Raw genomic sequence first — 27456 nt, 5'->3', positions numbered from 1 at the left:
CAGCCCGGCTGGTGTGGCTCAGTGGATTGTGCGTCATCCCATGGACCAAGAGGTCCCGGGTTCGATTCCCAGTCAAGGGCACAGGCCCGGGTTGTGAGCTCCATCCCCAGTATCGGGTGTGCAGGAGGCAGCCGATCGATGATTCTCTCTCATCATTGATGTTCCTATCTCCCTCTCCCTTCCTCTCTGAAATCAATTAAAAAAAAATAACATATTTTTAAAAAGGCATTCTTAGCGTAGGGCTATGCAAGACCAGGCCCAGGTCTCTATTTCAGTGACAACAACTAACTTTCAGGTGTATGATAATGGTCGAAGCCTGGAAAACCCCACTAACCCATTCTCCCTGTTTGGTCTGCCCAGCGCTGTGGCGTTAGTGGGACGGCTGCATTGGGTGTTTTTAAACCTCAATAGGAGGATAGTAGGCAGCGGACTCTCATTTTTTTTTCTCTGATTTTTGCTCTTTGAAAAAAGTCTAAATACTACGGGTTTCAAAGCGAAGAGCGGTCCTCGCCAGAGCCAGTCTGTGCGTACAATACACGGTGCCTGGAGTAGCCCTCGATCGGGGGACCCCCCCCCCACTTCCTTCCGTACCCTACCATGCGGCAACATTTCACGCTCGACCCCCAGGTCTGAGGCGTCTTTTTAATATTAGATAGAAATCAAGGCAAAGGGCTAGAGCTCTACATTTCCAAAGGCATGAAACAATGCTTAAGTTACTCCCAAAGTCCGCTGCAGGCGAGTCTGTCCCTAAGCTCGGCCGAGCTAGAGGAAAATGAAAGGCAGGAGGGGTACACGGAGGGGGAAGGCCTCCGAGGGCAGGCGCACGGCTCCCGATGCCGGTGGCCCGCGGCCCGAGGAGCCCTTGCCGCCGGCAGAGCTTCTGATATCGATTTCGTCTCCAGTCCTCCCCAGGGTCTCGCCAGCATCATACGAAGCAGCAGTACTTCTTCCACCAGGACTTGGAGAGGGTCCTCATTTTGTCCGGAGTCCTGCTCTTGGGTTTCTTTGGCTGCTGCTGCGTGTCCGAGTACTGGATGCCGGCCACGATGGCCGCGTCGAAGACCTCTTTGAGGTTCTTCTGCGTCAAGGCCGAGCACTCGATGTAGGAGGCGGCCTTGATCTCCTCGGCGCACAGCTTGGCCGCCTCCTCGGGCACCGGCTTCTCCTTGCACTTGTCCAGCTCGATGAGGACCTTGACGTCTTCCCGGAGGTCCGACTGCGTGCCCACGAGGATGATGGGGGCTTTGGGGCAGTGGCGCCGGATCTCGGGCACCCACTTCTCGGTGACGTTCTGGAAGGAAGTGGGGCTGACCACGCTGAAGCACAGCAGGAAGATGTCCGCGTTGGTGTAGCACAGGGGCCGCAGCCTGTCGAACTCGTCCTGCAACCAAAGCACCCAGAGTTAGTCTTTTAAAATATATTTTTATTGGTTTCAGAGAGAGGAAAGGAGAAGGAGAGAGAGATTGAAACATCAATGATGAGAGAGAATCACGGATCGGCTGCCTCCTGCACGTCCCCTGCTGGGGATCGAGCCCGCAACCCGGGCATGTGCCCTTGACCAGAATCGAACCCAGGACCCTTCAGTCCACAGACCGACGCTCTATCCATTGAGTCAAACCAGATAGGGCCGCCCAGAGTTATTTTTTAAGTCCATCTCATCCACAGAAAGACCACCTTTACATTTAAAAAAATAAAATAAAAAAAAATATATATATTTATAGAAATACTAGAGGCCTGGTGCACAAATTCGTGCACACGTGGGGTCTTGCTGGACCACCCCGATCGGGGCCAATCAGGATGGGCTGGCCAGGGCGAGGGGACGTGGGAGATTGGCCGGCTGGCCCCACCCCTGATTGGGGTTGGGGGGCATCAGGGGTGGAGTTAGCCAGGGGGAGGGGCCACAGGCGGTTGGCCAGCTGTCCCCACCGCCTGGTCGAACTCCTGGTCAGTATAACTCCCACCCAAGAAGACAATTTGCATGTTAGCCTTTTATTATATAGGATCATCTCCGAGTCAGGGTGTTTCTATATCTCACCCCCCACAGCCCTCTGCAGCACTGTATTTGGCTGCTCGAAAGCGTTCACTCGACTCTCTCGTAGGAAGATACTGACATCATCTCGTTCCTGTTTGACATTTCTGATTGTGGCCGCAGCGCATCCTCAGGTGTCACGTGACAGATGATTTCCTGGGCCGGGAAAGGCTCCGTGTCACCCAGGTTTTTGTGACAAACTGCCAAGCTCTGATTATTTACACACGACCATTCACATGCACATGACTCTGCGTCCATCTTCCCAGGAATAAAGGAAACCCGGGTGTGTTTCATGTGAATGCCCTTTCTTCGTCTGGGCTATTTCCATCGCCGGGTGACAACCGTCTAACGATATTAAAGTCGACCGGCTCACGTGATCGGGAGTGACGGGGGCATCTCAGAACGTCCCTGGCCCCTGGCCAGTCTTCTGTAAGCAAAAGTCAGGAAGAAGAATGACTTGGGTTTCTTCGTGCCAACTTCGAGCTGAAAGAATCAACACAGAAACTCCGCCAGGTATAGACCACGGCCCGGCTCTGAAGTTCAACCGGTGAAACGTTCCCTCTGTTCTCCGACGCCCCGAAGCATAAAACCGAGAGCCGTGTGAGGTCAGCTCCCTGGGGCGCCTGCACTGGCTCTTGGAAGGCACTCACCCCCAGCCGTGCCCTGGCATCTGGGGTTGCGTTACCAGTAAAAAGAGAGGCAAGCTCAGGGGCCGGGGCCGCGACGGGGCGGGCGTTGGAAACCTGGCTCCCCAGACTTCTGGAGGTGCTGGCGGAGGGATTTGGGAAGCCGGGCAGAAATGAAACCCTCCTGCTCATCGCCTGACCAGAAACCCTAGATACTTGCTGAAATGAATGCAATGCACATGTGTGCGGCAAGGCCGAGGAGGGTGGATGTACCCGTCTTGAGGTCTGTAGGGAGGATCTGGTTCAGGGGCCGAGCCGGCCGGGCAGGGCGCTGGGCAGTAGGTCCGTCCAGCTGCAATCTGATTATTTACTTATTTTTTTGGTATAAAGGTTTTTTCCACGCGCCTCCTGGGTCCAAAGGCTGGAGGCTTTTCAGCTCCTCTTGGCAGGGCTACAACGGACCCATCTTCTCGCAACGGCGCCCCCTTTCTCAGATGCCAAAGGCACGTCTGTCTCCCAAAGTCCTTGGTGACGGATCAGCTTTCACTCCAGTGAGACTGTGAGTCCGGTGTTTAAACCTCCTTCTGTGCTCACCTGGCCTCACCGACAAGAAAACCCGCGGGCACGAGAAGCAATTTCTTGGCGATTTCTCCCGCTCGGAGAGCTGGATTCTTGCTGTGAGCTTCCGTAGGAAACCTGCTCTGGGGCCCCGGGTTATGGCTCCCTGTGCACACTCTGCTGGAGCTGGGAACGGAGACGGCTGAGTCACTGTGCATCCACCAGGCAATCCTGGGTGCTGCCTGGAGGAGGGACACTCCACTGGCTGAGTCAACACTAAGTGAATGTGGCAGGAGTGAGAACAAGTCCTTTAAAAGGTAGCTGATCAGCTCCGGAGTAGGTGGGGAGAAAGGGCCATCGCTTTGGCCAGCTTTGCCAATCGTCAAAACCAATACTAACTGATACCTGGGGAGCGGGAAACAGTGAACGCCATCTTCCCAGCTGTGTACATTTCCCAGTGATTTTTTAAAAATATATATTTTTATTGACTTTTTACAGAGAGGAAGGGAGAGGGATAGAGAGTTAGAAACATCGATGAGAGAGACACATCGATCAGCTGCCTCCTGCACGCCCCGTACTGGGGATCGAGCCTGCAACCAAGGTACATGCCCTGGACCAGAATCGAACCCGGGACCTTCAGTCCACGGCCCAACACTCTATCCACTGAGCCACACCGGTCAGGGCATATTTCCCAGTTTTTACAGCTGGCTTTCTACAAATCTTCAGATAAGTAACCTCATTCAGGACATAACCTAACTAGTACATCAGGTAAGAAACACTAGTATAATCATCTCAACGAAAACACGGCTGGGTGATCAGACGAATACATTCCTAATACCCCCAAAGCCTTGCAACTTAGCACCCGACCCCTTTATTCTCCAAACATAAATGTCTTTTGTGAAAATATTTCTCAAATGATTCACATGTTTCTCTGACTTTTACTTATTTTCTTTTAAAATATATAATTGTTATTGATTTCAGAGAGGATAGGAGAGGGAGAGAGAAATAGAAACATCATGGTGAGAGAGAATCATGGATCGGCTGCCTCCTGCACGCCCCCGACTGGGGATCGAGTAAGCATCCCAGGCATGTGCCCTGACTGGGAATCGAACCGTGACCTCCTGGTTCATCGGCCGACCACTGAGCCACACCAGCCGGTCACAACTTCTGCTTAACAGCAAATGGTCACGTGGCAACACTTCAGAAAGCAAGGGAAGCAAGCACTCCTCCCTGCCTACAAAGTAGCCCCCGGGCACTTTCGCTAAAGCTAGCAAGTGCTGGCCATGGAGTCCTTATCGTAACCCGCATGCTGATTAACCGTCATTCCGGCAAACTCAGAAGATGGCACGCTGGGTTCGAAAGAGAACAGAGCCCGGCCGGTGGGGCTCAGGGGTTGAGCATCGACCTATGAACCGGGAGGTCACGGTTCGTTTCCGGCCAAGGGCACAGGCCCGGGTTGGGGGCTCCATCCCCAGTGTGGGGCGTGCAGGAGGCAGCCGGTCCATGATTCTCTCTCACCATGGATGTTTCTCTCTCTCTCTCAATTCTCCGTTCCTCTCTGACACCCATAAACATATATTTAAAAGAAAATAACGAGGACAGAAACTCCGGTGGCTTGAGAGCCATGCCAAGGGGGGGGAGGGGGGGGGACACCGAGTGATGATGACACCCTGGAGCTCTTGGCGACGTCCACACCCCTGTGTCCTCCCCATCATCCTCCCTCGTGACAAGAATAAATGCTCACGATTCGAAAGACTGGGTTCCGGCCCAGCCCTTCCCCCGCAGCTCCCACCACCGCATCTCTGCCCCCAAGGATGGCAGTGGCCCTGGGGAGTCCAGCCCCAGCTGAGGGAGGGGCACAGGACACGGACGGACATAGACCCCATCTCCTCTTCAGGACAAGCCCTCAACCTCTGGCTCGTTGCCCTTTAACACACTGATTCTAAGATATGACCAACTTACATTGAGAAAGGATTGCAAAGCATTTTTTTCCCCCCATAAAAACCAGAAAGTAAAACAGGATCAGAAACTCCTGTGAGGTCAGAGCTGTTCTTGAGCCTGCTGTCCCCCGTCCTGCCCACCCACAGCCGGCCGCACCCCGTTTTACGGGCGCAGAGATTTCCCGCACGCCCGCCTCCCTCGGAGAGGGGCCCACGGCAGGGGTGGGGCGGCGGCCTGCGGGTGCAGAGTTACCCAATGGTGGAGGGAGGCTGCTGGGAGGCCCTCAGAGAGCTGTTTCCTGCCCCAGCACGCAATCAGGATGTGATACTGACCTGTCCCGCCGTGTCACAGAGCTGCAGTCTCACGGGCCGCCCATCCACGGACACCACAGCTGAAAAACAGGACCAAAAGGATTAGCGGGGGTTGTCTCTTAACCTCGTGCCCAAGAATCATCATTTTGGCTTGCCCCACCATCCTCACTCGGACCCTGCAGCTCCTATGCCAAGTCCCCCAACCAATTAAGGGCTTGCCTAAAACAAGGAGGCCCACAAGACATCTTCTAGATATATAAAAGGCTAATATGCCAGGTGTCCCCTCGGGAGTTCGACCGGGAGAACGGGAGTTCAATCGCTTGCTATAACATGCACTGACCACCAGGGGGTGGTGCGGAACATGGTGGGCGAGCAGTGGCAGCAGCATAGGGGTGGCAAGGGAAGGAGAAGGGGTGGGAAGGTGGGGAGGGGAGGGAAACCTGATCAGCCCTGATCTCCAGCTAGTCCTAGGGACCCTACCCATGTACGAATTTCAGGCACCGGGCCTCTAGTTTAAAATATATATATATTTGTATTGATTTCAGAGAGGAAGGATGAGAGGGAGAGAGAGATAAAAACATCCATGATGAGAGAGAGAGTCATTGACTGGCTGCCTCCTGCATGCCCCCTACTGAGGATCCAGCCTGCAACCCCGGTATATGCCCCGACTGGGAATTGAACCCTGAACTCCTCCTGGTTCATACGTTGATGCCCAACCACTGAGCCACGCTGGCCGGGCCACAAGGCATTTTTGTAAACCACCCTCCAGGGATGACAATTCCACCCACTGCCACCGACGAGGCAACGCCCCCCCCCCCCGCCCCCCCAGCCTTCGGTGGCACCCCAGAAGGGCCTGCTTCCCAAGATTTATTTTCCGGCCACACTCGTTTCAAAAGACCTAGAAACAACACGGGAGGGTAAGGGGAAACCAACCTTGCAGCTTCCCAAAGCCTCCCAAAGAGCTGTTTTCCCGTGGGAAACGGCCCGAAACGCCCGGCTTTTTATCATGAAACTGTAGCTGGTTTTGAGAACGTGTGCGAACACTGGCTGCCCGCACTGCCCCGTTTATCAGGGAGGGCTCGGCTGATCTGTCCGTGCCAGCTCCAAGGGCGGGTTCAGGAGAGAAAGGGGAGAGAGCGTGTGCCCCCCTGGCCGCAGAGTGGGGTCCCTGGGGAGCGGCCTGGAAGGTTCTACGGGAGCTGAGCACTCAGTTCTGCCTCAACGTAACTTTCTACATCGTTCACGAATCCGGATATTCGTCCACGGGACCAACACAGAAGGGGAAGGAAACAAAGCCATTTAGGTGGGCAGGTGGGAAACCCAGGGGCCTAGCACCGTGTATGCAGGGCACGTCTGGGGCGGAGGAAAGCTTTTTTCTAAAGACATTTGTAAAATATATTTTCTTGATTTTTTTACAGAGAGGAAGGGAGAGGGATAGAGTCAGAAACATCATGAGAGAGAAACATCGATCAGCTGCTTCCTGCACCCCCCCCCCGCCCCGCCCCCCCACTGGGGATGTGCCCCAAACCAACGTACATGCCCTTGACCAGAATAGAACCCAGGACCCTTCAGTTCGTAGGCGGACGCTCTATCCACTGAGCCACACCGGTTAGGGCAATCATGACTTTTTAAGAAGCGGAGAAGCATTTAACACACACACACACACACACACACACACACAACAAAAAGACGAGAGAGTGCGCATTTCACACTAGTTTCTGTGGACTTCCACTTTGCCCTAAATTGCAAAAAGACCTGAAAAATCCAGGTGAAGGAGCCCTTTATCTCTGCGTCCACCAAACCCAATCGCATAGCACCCCGTTCCCATGAGGTTCAGTAGCTCAAAGAGACGGTGAAAAAGATGATACTGAGAATCGCAAACAGGCAGTGGTGGGGCCGGGGCCGGGACCGGGCCGGGGCCTCAGAAGAAAGAAATCCTGTTTATCCTCCGGCTTAACCCCGACCTCAGCCTCCGCCAGGCCCGCCAGGGCTCCTTCCACTAAATCAACTCCTTTTCCGCCCCCATCGCGGCGCTTTGAAGCGGGGATGCCCCCCTCCCCCCACCCCGCCCGCCCCGAGGTCAGGGCGGACACCGGGGCCACAGGTAATGGCACCTGCGCGCCCCCTTCCCGGGACCTGACGCCACGCACCTTCTCGGCGCAGCAAACCGACCGGGCCACCTGCGCTCGACCTGTTGGACACCCGCTCAGCGTCTCCCTGTAACTCCCAGGCTCGCCCCCACCCCTCCGTTCCCACCCCCGCCGCGGGCCCAGGGTTTGGGCTTCCCCGTCGTCTCCCCGCTCGCAGGGCCCCCCGGGCGCAGGGACTGTCTGTCCCGCACTCCGCCCTGGGTCCGATCCCTGGCCGCAGCCGGGCCCGGGTCCCCGCGATCCCCGCCCCGATCCCCGCCCGGATCTCCCTCCTCCGGGCACCGGGTCCGTCAGCACCGCGCCCGCGGACGGCGCCCCCGCGCGCGCCCCCGGCCCCCTGCGCCCCCCTCCAGCCGGCTCACCCGAGAAGTTGTCGAAGGCGGTGGGGATGTACTCGGTGGGGTACCCGTTGGTCGTGTAGCTCACCACCAGGCTGGTCTTGCCCACCGCGCCGTCGCCGACCAGCACGCACTTGATGCCGCGGCCCTCGGCGCCCCCCGCGCGCCCCCGGCCCCCCGGCGCCGCCGGCCCGCGCCCCCCGCGCTCCCGGCGCTCCCGGCGCGGAGGCACCGGCGGCGCCTCGCAGCGGCCGGGGAAGGCGGGGTCCCCCTGCTGCGGGGGCATCGGTCCGCGCTCGCGGAGGTGCCGGCGCGGGCGAGCAGGGCCGGGCGCCACCGCCCCTGCGTCCTCCGGGAGCCGCCGGCGGGGAGCCGCTGTCACCGGCCGCCGCGGGCGCGTCCCCGGCCCCGAGAGCCGCGGCTCCAGGCCGCGCGGCGCGCAGACAAAGGGAGCCCGGGGTTGGGGGTGGGGGGTCCGGCTCTGCGCTCCCGGGACGCCGCCGGCTCTGCCCGCGCGATCGGAGGACTGCGGGCCGCGCCGTGGGGCCGGGCGCGCTGTCTCCTCCCGGCTTTCCGGCGACGCCACGCGCGGGGGGCGGGCGCGGAGGAGGAGGAGGAGGCGGGTCCGGCCGGCGGCGGGGCCGGGCGCCGAGACCACAGCGCCCCCCGCCGGCGCTGCGGGGCGCTGCACCCGCTCCGGAGGCGGTGCCAGGCCGGACGGGCGGGCGGGGGACTTGGACGCTGGTTCCGCGGACTCCGAGCCCCGCGCCGGGAACGCCCCTCCGCGGGAGCCACGCCCGGGGTGCGGCGCCGGCTGGAGCCGCGCTGTCCGCGACCAGGTTCCTCCCGACGCCCCGAGGGACACCGCCCGCCCCCCCACCCCCGCATCGACCCGCCTCTCTGCGCCCACGTGGGCGAGGAGCCCGCGTCCCCTCCTGCTCCCCGCGCCCCCTGCACCCCAACTCCCATCTCATCGGACCCTGCGCTGGGGGCCCCTCGCCGGCCACAGCGCTCCACCCACGGGGGGCAATGAAGGGTCCGTGGGAATGTGATCTGAAGGAGGCTGAATTAACAGGCTATAGATAGATTAGATAGATAGAGATGATATAGATATAGATATATTGATTTCAGAGAGGCAGGGAGGGGGAGATAGAGATAGAAACATCAATGATGTGAGAGAATCATGGATCGGCTGCCCCTGCACCATCGAGCCCGCGGCCCGGGCATGTGCCCTGACTCCTGGGTCATAGGTCGCTGGTCAACCACTGAGCCACCCGGCTGGGTGGCACCTTTTTTTTTTTTTAAAAGTACATCGCGCACGTGGGTGTGTGTTTTAAAAAAATATCGTATGATTATTTTCTTCTTCTAAAATAATGTTCTCTTTCTTTTTCCATGTGGGAGCAAAAGGATGAAGGTCATTGTTTAACGCTCATCTATCTGACTTTCTCTTTCGCAGGCGGTGAAACAGCACCTTTCTTTATAGCCCCAATCCCTTCACTTCCTTCACTGTAATCTGGGGACAATATTATCTGGGGAAAAAAAGCCATGCTTTTCTTTGACAACTTCCTGTCCACTTTCTCTTCCACGCAGCCAACGGTCCATTCAGAAAGCAGAGAACTTCCATTAAAAAAGCAAATATTTAAAAAAAAGAAAAAGAAAAAGAAAGCAGAGAGGCGGGGGTCATGGGTCACACTCAACAAAGAAAAAGTGAAAAAGAAAGCAGGGAAGCGTGGGTTGGGGGGTTGGGGGGTTGCGGTGTGTGAGAGGAGGCACATACTATCAACACAAGCACTGATGCTACAACTAATCCCGAAAAGGACAGGAGCTCATCAATGTCGGACACAATTGCAAGCGCGCTGCGCGGACCAGTTCCTCTAATGAACACCCCGTATGCCCATTCTATGGGTGGAGGGTGAGAAAATCGATCCCACCCGCTGGTAAGTGGTAGAGCCATGTTCCAAACCCAAATAGTCGAGCTCCAGAACCTACCCTCTTTTTTTAGAAAAAAAAAATATTTCTATTGATTTTTAGAGAGAAAAGAAGGGAAAAGGAGAGATAGAAACATCGATGAGAGAGAAAGTCATCAATTGGCTGCCTCCTGCACAGCCCCCACTGGGGATCGAGCCTGCAACCTGGGCTTATGCCCTGACCGGGAATCGAACTGGTGACCTCCTGGTTCCTGGGTAGATGCTCAACTGTTGAGCCTCACCAGCCGGGCAAACCTACCCTCTTTTTTAAAAATATACATTTATATTTTTTTCTTGATGTCAGAGAGGAAGGGAGAGGGAGAGAAATATCAATGATGAGAGAGAATTATGGATCAGCTGCCTCCCGCACCGCCCCCCCCCCCTTACTGGGGACCGAGCCCCAATACCCAGGGTGCCCCCTGACCAGGAATCCAACCTGGGACCCTTCAGTTCTCAGGCTGACATTCTCTCTCCACTGAGCCAAACCGGTTATGGCCAGAACCCACTCTCTTAAAGCCCTGAAAGCAACGATAAAGCCCTTGTGATGAACTCAGACCTGGAGGTGTGGCCGTGGTCCGAAGGCAGAGGCGGGTTTACCAGAAGGCTGCATGCTTGAATCTCAAATCCCTCGCCTGCAGAGAACCCCTCTTCCCCCGCCAAGTCCCTGGGGCCCTAGCCATGTGGACATATGGTTATGATTTGTAAATATAATAAAACAATATAGTCTAATCACCGCCAGTTAGGTTCATTGCTTCTTTCCTCGCCGACGTCCCCTCCTATCCAGTGGCTTTGAAGGGGCGGTGCGGTGTTTATTTTAGGGATGAGCCAAGGAAAGTGAAGTTTCGGGGGTTGGGGGGGTGGGGGGGTTCAGTTCCTTAGGATTTGAAGGATACAGAGCCAGGGCTAGAGTGAGGTAAGGGAGACGCCGTGGGAACAAAATGTAGGGGGTCCCATTTTGCCCTGGCCTGGCCCTGAGAGTGAGCACCCCTTGAGTTCTGAGCCTCGGGCACCTGGTTTGCCTGTCTCCAGCCCTGCCGCTGATTGGATATAAGGATGTAGTTTTCCGTTCCCATGTGGAGTTACGTTCTAGCCACTCATCCAGGTGCGGGCCTGGGTGCCAGTGACCCACCTCCTGCCCTCTGTGGGGTCACGCTGGTGTCCACCTGAGCTGCCCCATGTCCCCAGCACAGGAGGGTGCCAGTGGCCAAGGGGTGAGAGTGTCTGACATGGACGGAGCCACCAGCTAGTCTGTGACCACGCTTTCCGTCATAGAACACATGCTGTTGTTAAGGGAGCGGTTGGCGGTCTCAACTGCACCCGGTCAGCCCCAGAGGGCTCGCCCGTCAGGAGTATCTGCAGCCTAAGCCATCCACCATCAACGCACCGGACATCTGTGCAGGAGAGCGCAGGCAATGGAGTTGATGTGCGTTCCTGCGCTGGTGACACAAGCCCGCAGCAGTGTTCATGCGAAGTTCATGTCTATTCTTCTCCTGGAAAACATTACAAAATTACAACATTGAAGATGTGTTCCGCCCGGCCGGCCGGCGTGGCTCAGTGATTGAGCATCAACCTAGGAACCAGGAGGTCACAGTTCAATTCCCGGTCAGGGCACAGGCCCGGGTTGCAGGCTCCATCCTCAGTAGGGGGCGTGTGGGAGGCAGCCGATCCGTGATTCTCTCTCATCGTGGATGCTTCTATCTCTCCCTCCCTTCCTCTCTGAAACAATACAAATATATATATTTTAAAAAATCATAAAATAAAAACAGATGTAGTGCAAGGCGGGCTGAGCTCCCCGGCCTGCACCTCCCTGCCCTGCCCCCAGGCTTGGTTCATTTTCCTCTTTCAAACCCCCTGTTCTGGGGGGTTCTCCCCAGCTGTTGCGACTCTGCCGCCCGCCCTCCTGGAGGAGAAAGGTCATTCCCAGCCCCGCTCTGCCCCCAGCTGTCCTGCCGCTTCTGATGGAAGGAAGAGCCTCCCTCTCAGACCTTTTGCAGACACAGATGTGCTTCTAACTCCCCCTCCCCCGACACACTTCACAGACCCCCAGGCCCCTCGCTCTCCAGCTGCCCCAATCCTCCCCAAGGATAAGAACTCTTCAGAAGCCCCTCTGAGCCGCTGCAAAACCGTGACCTCCTCTCATCTTCTCAGCCGCCCTGAAGATCAGCATGGATCACATAATCCTTCCCCAACAATGGTCAGCGCCGTGGCCAGAAATTCTGACATGAAAGGACTGTCCCACCCCCCTTCCCCAAACTGCGGCCATATCTCTTTTCTAGATTTTTTCCGGTGAGGGCAAGGGAGCACCCACAACTCCTACGATGGGCAGAGAAAGGGATGGCCCTCTCCCTTGAGTTGTCCAAATCCATGGCTGGGTTTGCCAGGGCAGAGGGACCCACGGAATGAACCCGGGCACCTCCAAGTGCCTGAGAGACCTGCCCAAGTCCACCTTTGATGTTTTTAAAAAAATATATTTTATTGATTTTTTACAGAGAGGAAGGAAGAGGGATAGAGAATTAGAAACATCAATGAAAGAGAAACCCCAATCAGCTGCCTCCTGCACACCCCCTACTGGGGATGTGCCCACAATCAAAGTACATGCCCTTGACCGGAATCGAACCTGGGACCCTTCAGTCCGCAGGCCGACGCTCTATCCACTAAGCCAAACCAGTTAGGGCCCAAGTCCACCTCTGAGCAGGAGTAGCAGAAGCTTCAGTGAAGCAAACCTTTTCTCTGTCTTGTCCGTCCTAGAACAACGCACGAGAAGATGAGTGCTACTCCCGCACGTTGAAATCGTGACATGAGTTTGATGTTGGAAGGGAAGGAGTTCAGTTAGCTATGCTATTATTATCTGAAAATATTTTTTTATTGATTTCAGAGAGGAAGGAAGAGGGAGAGATAGGAACATCCATGATGAGAGAGAATCAGGGATCGGCTGCCTCCTGCACACCCCACACTGGGGACAGAGCCCGCAACCTGGGCCTGTGCCCCGACCGGGAATCGAACTGTGACCTCCTGGTTCATAAGTCGACACTCAACCACTGAGCCACGCCAGCTGGACAGAAAAGCAGTTTCCTGTCCTGTCCCAAACATTCTAATCTGAGCTGTCAGCCTCTGTGTAACTACTTTGCTTTTCTTCCCCTCCCTGCTCTCCCAAAGTCCCCTAAGGCTCTGGGCCCCTGGTTGTCTAAGACTTGTCCCAACCCTTGTCCTTCGCCCAGGTGGTAAGGCAGTTCCCACCTTTAATGCATCGCAGCTTCTTCTGCATCACCTTTCCTGGTAGCTGGCCCCAGGGGTCCCCGTGATCTCGCCTCCTGGTCGTCACACCCTGTGTGGGCCCCTCCCACCCTGAGTAGACCTGACTCATATCGCCCATAAGATAGTGCAGAAATAATGGCGCGTGCCTCCCAGCTCTCTGACAAAGCCAGTTCCCATGAGAACAATGACGCACACCTGTGGGGAGACCCACGTGGCAAAGGGCTGAGGTCCCGTGTTGGCACAAGTGAGCCAGCTTGGAGGCCAGCCTTCAGAAGACGGCAGCCTGGCCAACACGTGACGACAATCTCCTCCCAGAACCGCCCCGCTCACCTGCTTCCTCCTTCCTGCCCGTGTCACCTGGGAGGTCACAGGTGTTGTGTGCAGCCGCTGTGTTCTGGGTCGATTTGTTGGGTGGCAGGCAGGCAATCGGTAGCGGCTCATCCCCCCAAGTGCCAGGACCCTAACGGTGGGTTCCACCTGTCCTCGATCCCCCTCACATCGCCTCCTCAAGTCTAGAAGCAAATTCCTGGCTCTTTCTGGTTCAAAACTCTCTTTCCGCTCAGCCCGCCCACCTGAAACCCATGATGGACATGTGCTTCCTGTAGAGGGCGGGGCAACGAGGGTGTCATCTCTTCCCCTCGCTTCCTCAGATTCTCACCGGGAGTTCTAATGTCAGTGCCCCCCACGGAAAGGGGCTCCCAGAATCCTACATTTTTAATACCGATTTCTCATTACTGCAGAAACCAGTCGCAAACCCAAAACTAAGCTGAGATCCACATCTAAGGGTGAAAAAAAAAAATGTATCCTGGAAACACGAATGAAGCACAGATCAACAGAAAGCCAGCGTGGCGAAATGAAGATGAGACCCAGTAGGTTTGAGAACAAGAGGAAAAACCGGGGATAAAAAATAAAGGAACAATTCTAGGAGCGAAATGCTTGACTTCTGGTCAAGATGGTGGAGCGGGTGAGCTCTGTGCGCACCTCCTCCCTCAATCTCACCAAGATTACAACGAAATTCTAGAATGGCCATCACCGAGGACCACCTGCACACCAGGTGACCAGAAGTCCTATCAACAACGAAGGATCTAAAGAGGAAGCCACACGGAGACTGGTAGGAGGGACAGAAAGACCCGGTCTGAGGGGATCTGTGTGTTCTACTTTCAAAGATTCCTCCCAGTGGCTTCACAAAAGGGGTTGTACCAACGTGTAGCCCGACCAGGAGTGTCTTCAGAAAAAGACGAGAAGCCACCTACGCTGGAGATGAGGAAGAGGAATTGCGTCCTGATACGTCACCTTAGAATATTCCGGAAGAATGTAGACCAGGACTGGAAGTGGCGATTCTTTTTGCCTTGTGAGTCAGTTGTTGTATCAGCGTTTCCCCAAGACCCACCCTAAAGGACAGACCCGAGGAGGTAAGAGCCCCTGTTCTCTCCAGTTTTTCGTTGTTGTTGCTTAGTTTCCTCGTCTGTGAAATGGGATAGTAGTAACAGTCCCAAAGTCCCGAGGTTGTTGTAAGATTAAAGGGATTTGCCCTAACCGGTTTTGCTCAGTGGATAGAGCGTCGGCCTGCAGACTGAAGGGTCCCAGGTTCGATTCCGGTCAAGGGCATGTACCTTGGTTGCGGGCACATCCCCAGTCGGGGGTGTGCAGGAGGCAGCTGGTTGATGTTTCTCTCTCATCGATGTTTCTACCTCTCTATCCCTCTCCCTTCCTCTCTGTAAAAAATCAATAAAATACATTTTTAAAAAAGATTAAAACATGTGCACTGCTTAGACCACACCTGGCACTTAGAAAGCACTTTATCGTCATTTACTTTCATAGAAATACAGGCCCGGAGGGAGACAAATGGCCTAGGCTTGCCAGCTGTGAGACCTTCACAATGTCACCGAACTCTTCGGAGCCTCGGCGTTCTTGTTTGTAAAAGCAGGATTATAAAACAGTACCCACCTTCCCGTGTGTTCATGAAGATTAAACAAACTAATACGTTGCTTATTAAATCTTGGCACATGAACACATTTGCCTTCTGAATGGGGGGGGGGGGGGGGTTCCTGTGGTTTTGTTCCGTGGGGCAATGCTGCCCTCTGCTGGACAATCATGCATGTTTGTGTTTTTTGTTTTTTTTTTGTTTTTAATTGACTATTGTTGTTCCCAAAGTTCTCATCTTATCAAGCAAAAAGCTAATCCTCTCCAACAAGTCTGTGTTCTCTGACCACATTTCTTCGGCTGCTGCGGTCAAAGGTGGTTTAGGTAAATCACCATCTGCGAACGGCTTTCCTCCCCTGGCGAACAAGGGAGCCGCTTGGCGACTGAGTTTGGTCGCAGCCCTGATTCCAAGTTCTCTTTTTATGCAGGAGAGCGGCTGCGTTGAGGTTTTCCTGTTTGCTTTCCCGACTCTTCCTGGCCGCGGCTCTCCTGGGAGCCGAGAGCCGTGTGAGGAGCGCCCAGTCTGGCCATGCACCTGTCACTGTAGTGGCCCAGAGATAAGCGACATGCGAAGGGGCCGTTATAACGGGGTCCGTGTGATTTGCTCATAAAGCTTTATTCATGAACGTTGGGACTTGAATTTCATGTAATTTTCACATGTTACCAAATATTCTTTTTTAAAAAAATATATATTTTATTGATTTTTTTTTACAGAGAGGGATAGAGAGTTAGAAACATCGATGAGAGAGAAACATCGATCAGCTGCCTCCTGCACACCCCCTGCTGGGGATGTGCCCGCAACCAAGGTACATGCCCTTGACCGGAATCGAACCTGGGACCCTTCAGTCCACAGGCTGATGCTCTACCCACTGAGCCAAACCAGCTAGGGCTCCCCCTTCCTTCGCTTCTGATTTTAGTCATTTTTCGTGTTCTCTAGCTTGGCCACAAGGGGGAGCCCACAGCATTCAAAGCACATTCCCTGAGAGCTCAGGACTTCAAAAATAGATAAACTTTAAAAAAATTGATTTCAGACAGGAAAGGAGAGGGAGAGAGAGATAGAAACATCAGTGATGAGAGAGAGTCATGGATCGGCTCCCTCCTGCACGCCCCACACCGGGGATCGAGCCTGCAACCTGGGCATGAGGCCCTGACCGGGAATCGAACCGTGATCTCCTGGTTGATAGGTCGATGCTCACCACTGAGCCACCGCAGCTAGGCCTGAGGGGGGCTTCCTGAGACAGAAACACCTCCTCCGGTGGCTGCCAGAAGCGCCACACGCGTTGCTTCAGAGCGAAGCCAAGGGCACTTGTTCTGACGCCCCCGTGTTCCTGCCATGGGCACCTCCCTCTGCTGGGCAGTGGTGCTATTTCCTGGCCAGGAGGCTGGGCACCTCCTGGTCCCGGAAATCCGGGGACCTGCAGAGCCTTGTCCTCCCTCCACTCCAGGGGGTAAAGTTTCCACGTAGCGTTGTTTGATGTCCACGTCAGAAACGTTAGTGAGCCCGGCCAGTGTGGCTCAGTAGTTGAGCATCGACCTATGAACCAGGTCACGGTTCGATTCCCGGTCAGGGCACAGGCCCGGGTTGCGGGCTCCATCCCCAGTGTGGGGCGTGCAGGAGGCAGCCGATCCGTGATTCCCTCTCATCATGGATGCGTCTTTCTCTCCCTCTCCCTTCCTCTCTGAAATCAATACAAATAATATCTTAAAAAAGAGAGAGAAACGTCAGCAAAAAAGAGTCGTGAGAAAACGTGCACAAACACACGCTCACTAACACATCAACATCTGCTTTTCTTTGGCCGGTGTTGTCACCGTAACGTTCCCGTGTTCCGTCTTCTCCTCTAGGGTGCGTCCCGAAAGAAGCCAGGAGAAGGGGACATCCGCAGCTCCATCACGGTGCCCTGGGCTCTTTGAAGCTTTTGAAAAGTCCCGATTCCCTGGCCTTGCCGCCCAGGAAGAACCGGCCAGACCAGCAGGCTTCTCAGAGTGCAGAAAGCAGGCAAGTTCTCAGGGTGGGCACACAGTGGTCCCAGGGGCAGGGTTATGGGCCCCTGAGAGGAGGCGGGAAACATGGGCGTATCTGGATGAGGCTCCTGACCTGGGGTGAGGGCAAGGTTGGAGAACCTTGGCCTTGTGTTTGGGAGCCTGGAGAACTTGCAGATCACATCAGGAAGCAGTGTCAGGGCAGAAGTCAGCAACTGGGAAAGTTCCCACCTCGTTTGAATAAACAAAACACCATTTCAGGACAGAGCAGACTTCGAAGACATGGCATCTTGGTCTCGAGGTCTTTGGGACTCAAGGCATTGGGGCCAGTAGAAACCCTGCCCACACTCCACTCTCCCCCTCAGGATAAACTCATCACCTAGCTCGTATTGTTTAAAATACGTTTCTATTGATTTTTTTTTTTTTTTTTTTTTTTAAGAGAGAGGGGAAGGGGGAGGGAGAGAGATAGAAACATGGATAATAGCCCTAGCCAGTTTGGCTCAGTGGATAGAGCGTCAGCCTGGGAACTGAAAGGTCCCAGGTTCGATTCTGGTCAAGGGCACATGCCCGGGTTGCGGGCTCGATCCCCAGTGGGGGACTTGCAGGAGGCAGCCGATCCATGACTCTCTCTCATCATGGATGTTTCTCTCTCTCTCTCCCTCTTCCTTCCTCTCTGAAATCAATAAAAATATATTAAAAAAAGAAAGAAACATGGATGATAGCGAAACATCGATCGGCTGCCCCCTGCACGCCCCCTACTGGGGATCGAGCCAGAAACCCGGGTATGTGTCCTGCCCAGGAATCGAACCAGAACCGTGAACTCTGGGTTCACAGGTTGACGCTCAACCACGGAGCCAGGCCTGGCCGGGACCCCCATTCCTATCTGCGCCCTTTTCCGGGCAGTCTCCCCCCCCTCCGCCCCCCCTGCTCCATAGAGACCTGACTCAGTTGGCATCTGGCTGCATTTCTGACCCTCCAGCCTCCTACTCGTGGCTGGAACTCCGCTCTGCCCAGGCCCAGCTGCTCACTGCCCGCTTTGTCCCCCGCGCCCACTCCCGAGCTCCAGCCCTTGTTTTTTATTGACGTCCCTGCTCAGAGCTGCCTCCCACTGACATTCACAAACCTCGGAAGGGCCTTCTCGTCTGCTGGCGTCTCTGCCATGAGGGCTTCGGGGGACACTGTCGGTCGCTCCGGACCCACTTGTAGCAACTCACTTTTTTTCCCCTAAGAATGGAGTGAAAGATTTCATTGGGAGCCTGCATTTTTGTCTTGATGCTTTAAGAAACGAATCAGAGAAATGGCAGCATTACATATTAAATAAACATGCAGCACGTTGATTTTTTTAAATATGTTTTTGATTTTTTTTTTTTTTTTAGAGAGAGAGGAAGGGGGAGGGAGAGAGAAACACCGATGAGAGAGAGAGAGAGAGAGAGAGAGAGAGAGAGACATTGATTGGCTGCCACCTGCACGCCCCCTACTTGGGATTAAGCCCGAAACCCGGGCATGTGCCCTGACTGGGAATCGAACTATTGACCCCTGGGGCCATGGGACAGTGCTCAATGCAATGAGCCACACCGGCCAGGCATCACATTGATTAAAATTCAATGGGAAGCATACTTGAAAACATACACACAGGGTTGCAGGGAGCTGGATGACACAGATCAATATTAAGAGCATCGTCTGCAACATGCACGGACAAACTCATGTCTGTCAGGGAAGACGTGTCAGCATGCTGTTGGCCATGCCTTTGCTGAACGTAATGGAGCTTTGTGCACTGTGACCTTACGCGGGTGACAAACTGTCATCTATTGAGTCGCCTTCAAAGGACGTGAAGAAAATCAGCAAGCTCCCCTCTCTCCTCCCCTCCCGGCCTTCCCCCCTCCTTGCCTGCCTCTCTCCTTCTCTTCTTTTGTCTCTGGACCTTGTAGAATGTGTCACAGAAGAAAACAGGAAGGAAACACATAGCGCGCCATCAAAGATGTCCTGTTAAAGGCAGAGATTCATAGGGTCCCTACTCAGAGCAGCAGGCGATGCTACCAGCCTCACGCAGATTGTGCTGAGCGAGGAGCTGGGATCTGAGAAGAGGAGAGAGGGCAGCCTTGAAAAGAGGGGACACAAAGGCGTGTCAGGCCCCCCCTCCCCCCGGGATTGCAGGGCCTCCCCTGCAAGGCCGTGAAGTGGATTTCTCCAAAAGCTCTCCCCAGAAGGGCCACCTGAGGCCCGGTGGCCACCCGCCCTGACGTTCTGTATTTTAAAGGAAAACAGTTACGTAAAGGCTAAGTCGTTCATTATTGCGACTTATGCTTGAACCTCAAAGACTTGCAGGGCCAACTTTTTCTTTTGATAAAAATGGTTAAAGGGGCGGGGGTGGGGGGGGAGGTTTAAAAGGTTGGTGCACAATCTGAAAAGAAACATTGGCTTGCTGCACTGAAACGGCTCCTGTGGGCTTTACTTAAAAAAAATAAAAAATACTCGCACGTTGGATAGTTATTCCGTCCTTTCAGAGTGGTTATCAGTGACATGCTCACGCCCCTCCTTGGACCAGGATTGCATAACGTGACTTTAATCTTGCGTTAACTTACTGCTTAGAGCAGCGGTGGCGAACCTATGACACGCGTGTCAGAGGTGACACGCGAACTCATTTTTTGGGGGGTTGATTTTTCTTTGTTAAATGGCATTTAAATACATAAAATAAGTATCAAAACTATAAGCCTTTGTTTTACTCTGGTTGCAAAGATCAAAAAATGTCTATAGGTGACACGGCACCCGAGTGAAGTTAGGGTTTTTCAAAATGCTGACACGCCGAGCTCAAAAGGTTCGCCATCCCTGGTTTCGAGTTTTTGAAAATACCAGTGGTGGATGTTTAAAAATGCTTTTTACTATACAGGTAACTGAATTTCCTAAGCAATTAAAATACAGGCAAGATTGGCAAGGAGGGAAAATTGGACATGGGTAGCAAAGCCAGGACGCTCACAAACTCGGTCACAGGGACCCGCTGCAAACCTTAACCGCGAACGCAGGGCCAGAGCTTGTGTTGAGGGGCTGCCTGGGAAAGTGGTGATTTACGGCACCCCTTTCACAGGCGCAACAATAGCGGCGTGTTTAATATGGATGAGCCCGACCTCCTGGGACCTATGGTATCTGCAACCCTTTAAGACACAAATCCCGTTTTATTTATATGGTAAACACACAGAATTTTGCAGCTTAGCATATCCAGCAACCCTAATCGCTCAGTATTTTCTGCTTTCCCCCACCTCGCCATTATGTCCCCCCCACCCCCCCCCCCAAAAAAAAGAAAGTTAAAATGAACTTTTGGAAATGAGGGCTACTGTTCTCCCCTGGAGATGCAAGGTCTGCAGGAGACATGCCCCGTGACCCTTCCTACCATCGCTCAGGTACTAACAGTATTAAAGAAGCTCAATCATTACAGAACCGAGCAGTCCAGGAACTAAGAGGTCGCCGGTTCGATTCCCGGTCAGGGCACAGGCCCAGGTTGCGGGCTCCATCCCCAGCGTGGGGCGTGCAGGAGGCAGCCCATCGGTGATGACCCTGTTCTCTCTCTCTCTCTCTCTCTCTCTCTCCCTCTCTCTCTCCCTCTCTCTCTAAAAACCAACTAAACAGGTCTTACAAGAAGAGAACTATCCATTCATTCAACAAATATTGGTGGGGACGTGTCCAAGTGGATGTGGCTCAGCGCCTCGACCCTGCAGCTGGGCTCCAGCTTCTCGCGGCGGAAACTTTCCCTTTTCGCCTGACTTTCCCGGAGGCGGCAGGTCCCGGAGCCTCGCCGCGCTGCGCGCATCCCCCCGCTGCCGAGCTCCGGGCGGGGCCCGGGCCCGCGATCGCGCCGCGGAGATGCCGGCCGCGGGGATGCAGGAGCCGCTTTTGCGCGCCCGGCGGGGGGCGGGGGTTGGGCGGGGGGGGGGGGGGGGGCCGGGCCGGGCGCACCCCGCGCGGCCATTGGCTGGCGCCGCGCTGCACCGAGCACGTTCGCGCTCGCGGGGCCCGGGCTGCAGGCGCCGCGCATTGTGCCGAGCGGCGGCCGAGGCGCGCGGGGCCGGCGGCGGCTTCTCCTCCCAGCGGCTCGCCCGGCTGCCTGCCCGGCCCCGGAGACTCGCCCCCGCCGGGCCGGGGGGACCCAGGGCGGCCGCGATGGCCTGAGCGCCCGGGGCGGCGCGGCGGCGGGGGTGCGCGATGGGGAACCAGGATGGCAAGCTCAAGCGCAGCGCCGGGGATGCGGCGCACGAAGGCGGCGGCGGCGGCGCGGAGGAGGCGGCGGGGCCCAGGGACGCGGAGGCCGCCAAGAAGGGCAGCGGCGGCAAGAAGGCCGCGGGCAGGCACGGCAGGGGCGGCGGCGGCGAGCCCGGCAAGAGGAAGAGCAAGTCGGACTCCCGGGGCTCCGTGTTCTCCAACCTCAGGATCCGGAAGACCCTGTCCAAGGGGAAGGGCGCCGGCGGCTCCCGCGAGGATGCGCTGGACGCCCAGGCCCCTCCGGGCGCGGAGCTGGACAGCGCTCCCTCCGTCGCCGCCAAGACGCCCGATCTCAGCCTCTCGGCGGACGACACGGGCCTGTCGGACACCGAGGGCGCCGACCCCTTCGAGGCGACCCGTGCCGGGGGCCCCGAGCGGGCGGGGGCCGGGGCCGGGGCCCGGGAGGCGGCGGAGGAGGCGGACGCGGCGGCCGGCGCGCACGATGGACAAAGGACCAGCTCGGGCTCGGACACGGACATCTACAGCTTCCACTCGGCCGCAGAGCAGGAGGACCTGCTGTCCGACATCCAGCAGGCCATCCGCCTGCAGCAGCTCCAGGGCGCGCAGGGCTCGGCCGGCCCCCCCGCCGCCTCCCCGGAGCCCGGGGCCTTCCTGGGCCTGGACCGGTTCCTGCTGGGCCCGGGCGGCGGGGCTGGCGGGGTCCCGGGCGGCCCCGATGCGGAGCCGGCGCCGTGTGCGCTCTCGGACCTGCCCGCGCGCGCGCCCCCCGCGCCCCCTTCGCCCCCCGCGCCCCCCAGCGGCCGCCGGGACTCGGAGGCTCCGGGCCTGCGGGTGGGAGCTCCGGCCTCGGACTCGCCCGCGCCCACCGCCTTCCCGTTTCCCGAGGCCGCAGCCCCCGCGCCCGGGGCCGGGGACACGGACGAGGAAGGCGAGGAGGATGCGTTCGAGGACGCCTCCCGCGGCTCCCCGGGCGAGGCGTGGGGCCCGGCGGCGGGAGAGGCCCCGCGGGGGCCGGGGGCAGGGCTGGGGGAGGGGGCGCCCGGGCCCGGCGCCCCCGCGGCCGTCCCCCCGCCCGGCAGCCCGGCGCCCGGGCTGCGCTCCTGCAAGCCCTACCCGCCCGTCACCCCCTCCTACGTGCGGACCACCACGCGGCAGCTCAGCTCGCCCAGCCACTCGCCGTCCGAGTCGCCCAGCCAGAGCCCCCGGGCCCCGAGGCGGCGGGAGGCCTCCCCGAGCCGCGGGCCCCGAGCCGCCGGCGCCCCCGCCGCCGCCCCGGCCGGGACGCATCGCACCGACGGCGGCCTCTCGGGCGGCCTGAGCCGCGCCGCCGACGGGACGGAGGAGCCGGACGCCCGAGCGCCCCCATCCCGGGCGGGGGGCCCGGCGCACCTGCTGGAGCGCGCGGCGGGGTCCGGGGCGCAGGCGGCCGCCGACGGCTTCCAGAACGTGTTCACGGGTGAGCTCGCCGCGCCGCCGGCCCTCGGGTCGCAGGGCGCCTGCCAGTCACGGCTCCCGAACGCCCGCCCCATCTGGCTCCGCAGAGCCGGGACCTGGTGGCGAGTCCCCTTTGCGCCCAGCTTAGTGGGGTCCCTCTTGCCTTACAACGTTTGGAGGGAACCGCTCAGTCGTGTCGGTCCTAAGGCAGCTCGAGAAAGGGCTGCTCTGTCCATTCTCTCCAAAAATACCTGCTGTTTTCCGTGTCCCGGGTCAGCCAGGCAGATAAACGCTTTTTTTTTTTCTTTTTCTTCATCATTCTCTTTCCTTCCTCGCCCCCATCCACAGCATTAACAGGAGCAAAATTGCTCCTGGTCCTGTGAGAAGTGTCAGTGCGGAGAAACAAACCATTTACTCTGGTGGGAGCTAGCCAGCGGTGGTCGCTGGGGTCACGTAGCTATGTGTACATATCTGTGTGTAATAGTAGCTTCCATCTTTTTTAAAAAAAACTATATTCTTTTCTTATATATATGTTTTTTATTGATTTCAGAGAGGAAGGGAGAGAGAGAGATAGAAACATCAATGATGAAAGAGAATCATTGATCTGCTGCCTCCCGCATGCCGGGAATCGAACCTGGGACCCTTCAGTCCTCAGGCCAAAGCTCTGTCACTGAGCCAAACCGGCTGGGGCAGTACCTTCTACCTTGGGGCAAGCTGGGTAGGCTACTTAAGTGAAGCCAGGCGGTCACTCCTGTTTTCTAATGCGATCAAATGAACACACGGTGTTAGAAAATTAACAAATAACGAAGTAGAATATTAGGGGTCATTTTCATTTCCTGAATACTATGCTTTCATGTGCATCAAAACAGGTGTCGATTAGAGGTACTGAAGGTGGGAAGGCCAAAGCCACATAGGTGTCCAACTGTGTGGGTCCCTCTCCTCTGGTTGTTGTAACATAGACTCTGGCAGGTTCCAGAAAGCCCAGCTAAAGGGCTAGTTTACCTGGTAAATGCCAAGTGGTCTAAGTTTATCCTTACAGGCGTAGAGCTGCGAAGGCCTTACCTAAGAGTCCACTGGTAGAATGTCCATTTATTTCACGCTTACTAACTCCTACTTCTACTTATTAAGTGATAGGTTGAGTGTAAGGATTTAAGGAGTAGGGGAAAAAAAAGAAAATTTATGCTCGTCCTGGTTGGTTTGGGATAAATACTGGAATGGTTAAAATTTTCAAATGCAATTGGGAAAGCTTAGCGTCGTGTTATGTTCCTTAATAAATAGGTTATAAGAGATGACTTAGATGGCATTTCTCAGTGGGCATGGCTGCTTATTAGTAGGCTACATGCTGTTAATGTTATGGTATTACTGCTGTTCATCAACCGCATTTTTATTTCTATGTATGGGCTGTCTTTTATTTTTACAACTGGAGGCCCAATGCATGAAATTTGTGCACTGGTAGGTTCCCCGGGGCCTCCCTTCCCTGGCTGCTGGTTGCCGGCCAGGGCCTACCTTCATGCTGCGCCGCCCCCTGGTGGTCAGCGCACATCATAGTGAGTGATCGAACTCCCAGTGGGTCAAACTCCCGAGGGGAGACTTTGCATATTAGGCTTTTATATATATAGATTATGGATTTCTTAAGACCATGGATTACTTAAGAGCAGCATCTCTCTCTCTCTCTCTCTCTCTCTCTCTCTCTCTCTCTCTCTCTCTCTTTCTCTCTTCCCTCCTGCCCTCTCTTGCTTCTTTTCCTCCCTTCCCATATTGTATAGGTTAAGTTAAAATGAATGTTTATAGTCTAATCCCCATTAATTTAATGATAAATGAACAACCCCCCCCTGCCCCTCAAGACTCTTTTGAAGGAAGACTGTTGGCAAGCCCTTGAGTTGATTTTTGTGAATTTAATGTTGATGAGAAATCATGTATTTCCTCTTTAGGTATCATTCATTTTGTATATATTTTTCAAAAAGTGAAGATGTCACCGAGATTGACTATCACTCATTAATATTTAAAAAATATATATATTGCTCTTGCTAGTAGCAGTAGATTTTGGAAATATATCCATTTCATTAATTTAAAAAAATATATCTGAATGTGTACACACACACACACACACACACACACACACACGGCAGCCACAGTTGCCAGGCAGTACTGCTAGGTGGTAGGAGATACAAAGATCAGCATACATGTCACGGTTCTACCTTTCCCAGCTCACTGACCGAGCACTTAGGGATGGATATACAGCGCCACACCCTGGGGGCACCCAGGATGCTGTGACTTATCTCCGTGGCAGGGGCCAAGGGAAGAGGACTTCATAGAAGGGTTGGTGAGAGTCCTGGAGATCATAGGACACTAAATAGGTTGAAGTTTTGTTTTCCTTAAGAACAAAAAAAACAGTATGCACTTAGAACTTGCATTTTAATTTTTTAAGCATTTGCCAATTTGCCATTTGGAACTTTTTTTTTTTTAAAGGAATCCAGTTCAGGAAGTACCTGGGGTTCGTTGACTCTCTAGACAGAATTTTTACTGTGAGAGTGCAGAGTTGTCCTCCCTTCCTTCCTTCCTTCCTTCCTTCCTTCCTTCCTTCCTTCCTTCCTTCTTCCTTCCTCTGACACTCTATCCACTGAGCCCAACCAGCTAGGGTGAGTTAGTTTTTTTAATTTAAGTCTTTGTTGTTTAAAGTATTACATAAAGTCTCCTTTCCCCACCATTGACTTCTCCCCAGCCGCTCCCACCCCCTAGCACCTGCCCTCACCCCCCTACTGTCTGTGTCCATTGGTTATGCTCATGTGCATGCATACAAGTCCTTTGGTTGATCTCTTACCCCCCTCCTCTCCCGCCCTGCCTTCCCTCTTAGAATGGAAGATCTGTTCGGTGCTTCTATGACTCTGGCTCTATTTTTCGTTCATCAACGTATGTTGTTCATTATATTCCACAAATGAGTGAGATCATGTGATATTTATCTTTGTCCGACTGGCTTATTGCTTAGCATAATGCTCTCCAGGTCCCTCCATGCTGTTGCAGATGGTAAGAGTTCCTTCCTTTTTACAGCAGCGTAGTATTCCATTGTGTAGATGTACCACAGTTCTTCAATCCACTCATCTGCTGATGGGCACTTAGGCTGTTTTCAAATCTTAGCTACTGTAAATTGTGCTGCTATGAACATAGGGGTGCACATATCCTTTCTGATTGGTGTTTCTGGTTTCTTGGGATATATTCCTAGAAGTGGGATCACTGGGTCAAATGGGAGTTCCGTTTTTAATTTTTTGAGGAAACTTCATACTGTTCTCCACAGTGGCTGCACCAGTCTGCATTCCCACCAGCAGTGGACTAGGGTTCCCTTTTCTCCACATCCTCTCCGGCACTTGTTGTTTGTTGATTTGTTGATGATAGCCATTCTGACAGGTGTGAGATGGTACCTCATTGTCTTTTTTGATTTGCATTTCTCGGATGGTCAGTGACTTTGCGCATGTTTTCATATGTCTCTGGGCCTTCTGTATGTCCTCTTTTGAAAAGTGTCTGTTTAGGTCCTTTGCCTGTTTTTTGATTGGATAGTTATTTTATTTTTTATATATTTTTATTGATTTCAGAGAGGAAGGGAAAGGAAGAGAGAGATAGAAACATCAATGATGAGAGAGAATCATTGATCGGCTGCCTCCTGCACACCCCCTACTGGGAACGGAGCCTGCAACCTGGGCATGTGCCCTTGACCTGAATCAAACCCGGGACCCTTGAGTCCTCTATCTACTGAGCCAAACTGGCCAGGGCTGGATATTTATTTTTTAAAAATTATATTTTTATTGATTTCAGAGAGGAAGGGAAAGATAGAAACATCAATCATGAGAGAGAATCATGGATTGGCTGCCTCCTGCATGCCCCCTCCTAAGGATCAAGTCCACAACCCGGGCCTGTGCCCTGACTGGCAATCAAACTGTGACCTCCTGGTTCATAGGTTGACACTCAACCGCTGAGTCATGCTGGTCGGGCCAGAGTTCGTTATTTTAATGTGGACATCAACTACTTTGTATATGATGAATGGAGGAGAAACTTGGTCAGCGACCAGTACATACTTGTATAGCAGCTTCCATATATTTATCTCATGTATTGTCTTTCCAAAAAAAGAAAAAAAACCACAAGAAAAGAATCGGTAGGTTTATCCTAATGCTGTAACTGGTGGGGACATGGGGGAAAGAGAAGATATAACTTTCTCAAGGTCACACAGTGTGATTCACTCGCAAGCTGAGCCAGAAATAGAAGTGGCTGTACTGATTCATGTCTGAGTGCCCCTGCGCATTGCTTAGGTCGACATTGTAAGACAGCATCGAGAAGAAAACATTTAAAAAATAGGATGGAACTGAAGGCCGTCACGTTGGAGATTTTTCTCGTTTCTGTTTTTAATGAGGTGCATTTTTGAAATTGCTGGCCTTTCTCAGGCTGGATAAACGTGATGGCTGGTCAGAGTGAAGCACAGCGTCTCCAGGTTCTCATGGGAACGGCTCTTGTTGTGTGGAGTGAATCCGGGTTGACCCAGGTCCCTGATGTCCGTTTCCTTGTCACCTGGGCACCCCACCTGGCTCTTCGCCAAACCCTCAGGATTTTAGGGGAGTCTTGGAAATTCCCAGAGGCCCTGGGAGCACCAGCAGTGTCCCCAGGGAAATTGTTGGTTGGCCTTGATTTTGTCTGTCTTTCAACCAATTAACTGCCGGCTGCCTTTGAAGCAGGTGATCATTCTATC

General features: G+C 54.7%; 2 protein-coding genes across 2 annotated transcripts in view; one reads left to right on the top strand and one right to left on the bottom strand.

Annotated features, from left to right (window-relative positions):
• Nucleotides 1–628: 628 nt before the first annotated feature.
• On the bottom strand, nucleotides 629–8490 carry RHOU (ras homolog family member U). Its single transcript, XM_081114282.1, has 3 exons — nucleotides 7978–8490; nucleotides 5487–5545; nucleotides 629–1381 (listed from the first exon to the last, which is right to left on the bottom strand). Exons 1-3 carry the CDS (start codon nucleotides 8237–8239, stop codon nucleotides 926–928), a joined length of 777 nt encoding a protein of 258 aa, XP_080970408.1. The 5' UTR covers nucleotides 8240–8490; the 3' UTR covers nucleotides 629–925.
• A 12782-nt stretch (nucleotides 8491–21272) lies between these two features.
• FMN2 (formin 2) overlaps nucleotides 21273–27456 on the top strand; it is a gene marked incomplete at its 5' end in the record, with an annotated part of 126386 nt that continues 120202 nt past the window's right edge. Inside the window, one exon of the mRNA XM_081114281.1 lies at nucleotides 21273–22746. Within this exon, the coding sequence (XP_080970407.1) occupies nucleotides 21273–22746 (1474 nt within the window). The remainder of the gene's footprint in view (nucleotides 22747–27456) is intronic.

The sequence above is a fragment of the Myotis nattereri genome (assembly GCF_964212035.1).
Source record: "Myotis nattereri genome assembly, chromosome: 20".
In the NCBI taxonomy this organism is placed as follows: Eukaryota; Metazoa; Chordata; class Mammalia; order Chiroptera; family Vespertilionidae; genus Myotis; species Myotis nattereri.
Note: the sequence above shows the minus strand (reverse complement) of the source record. Positions and strands in the feature narration are given on the sequence as shown.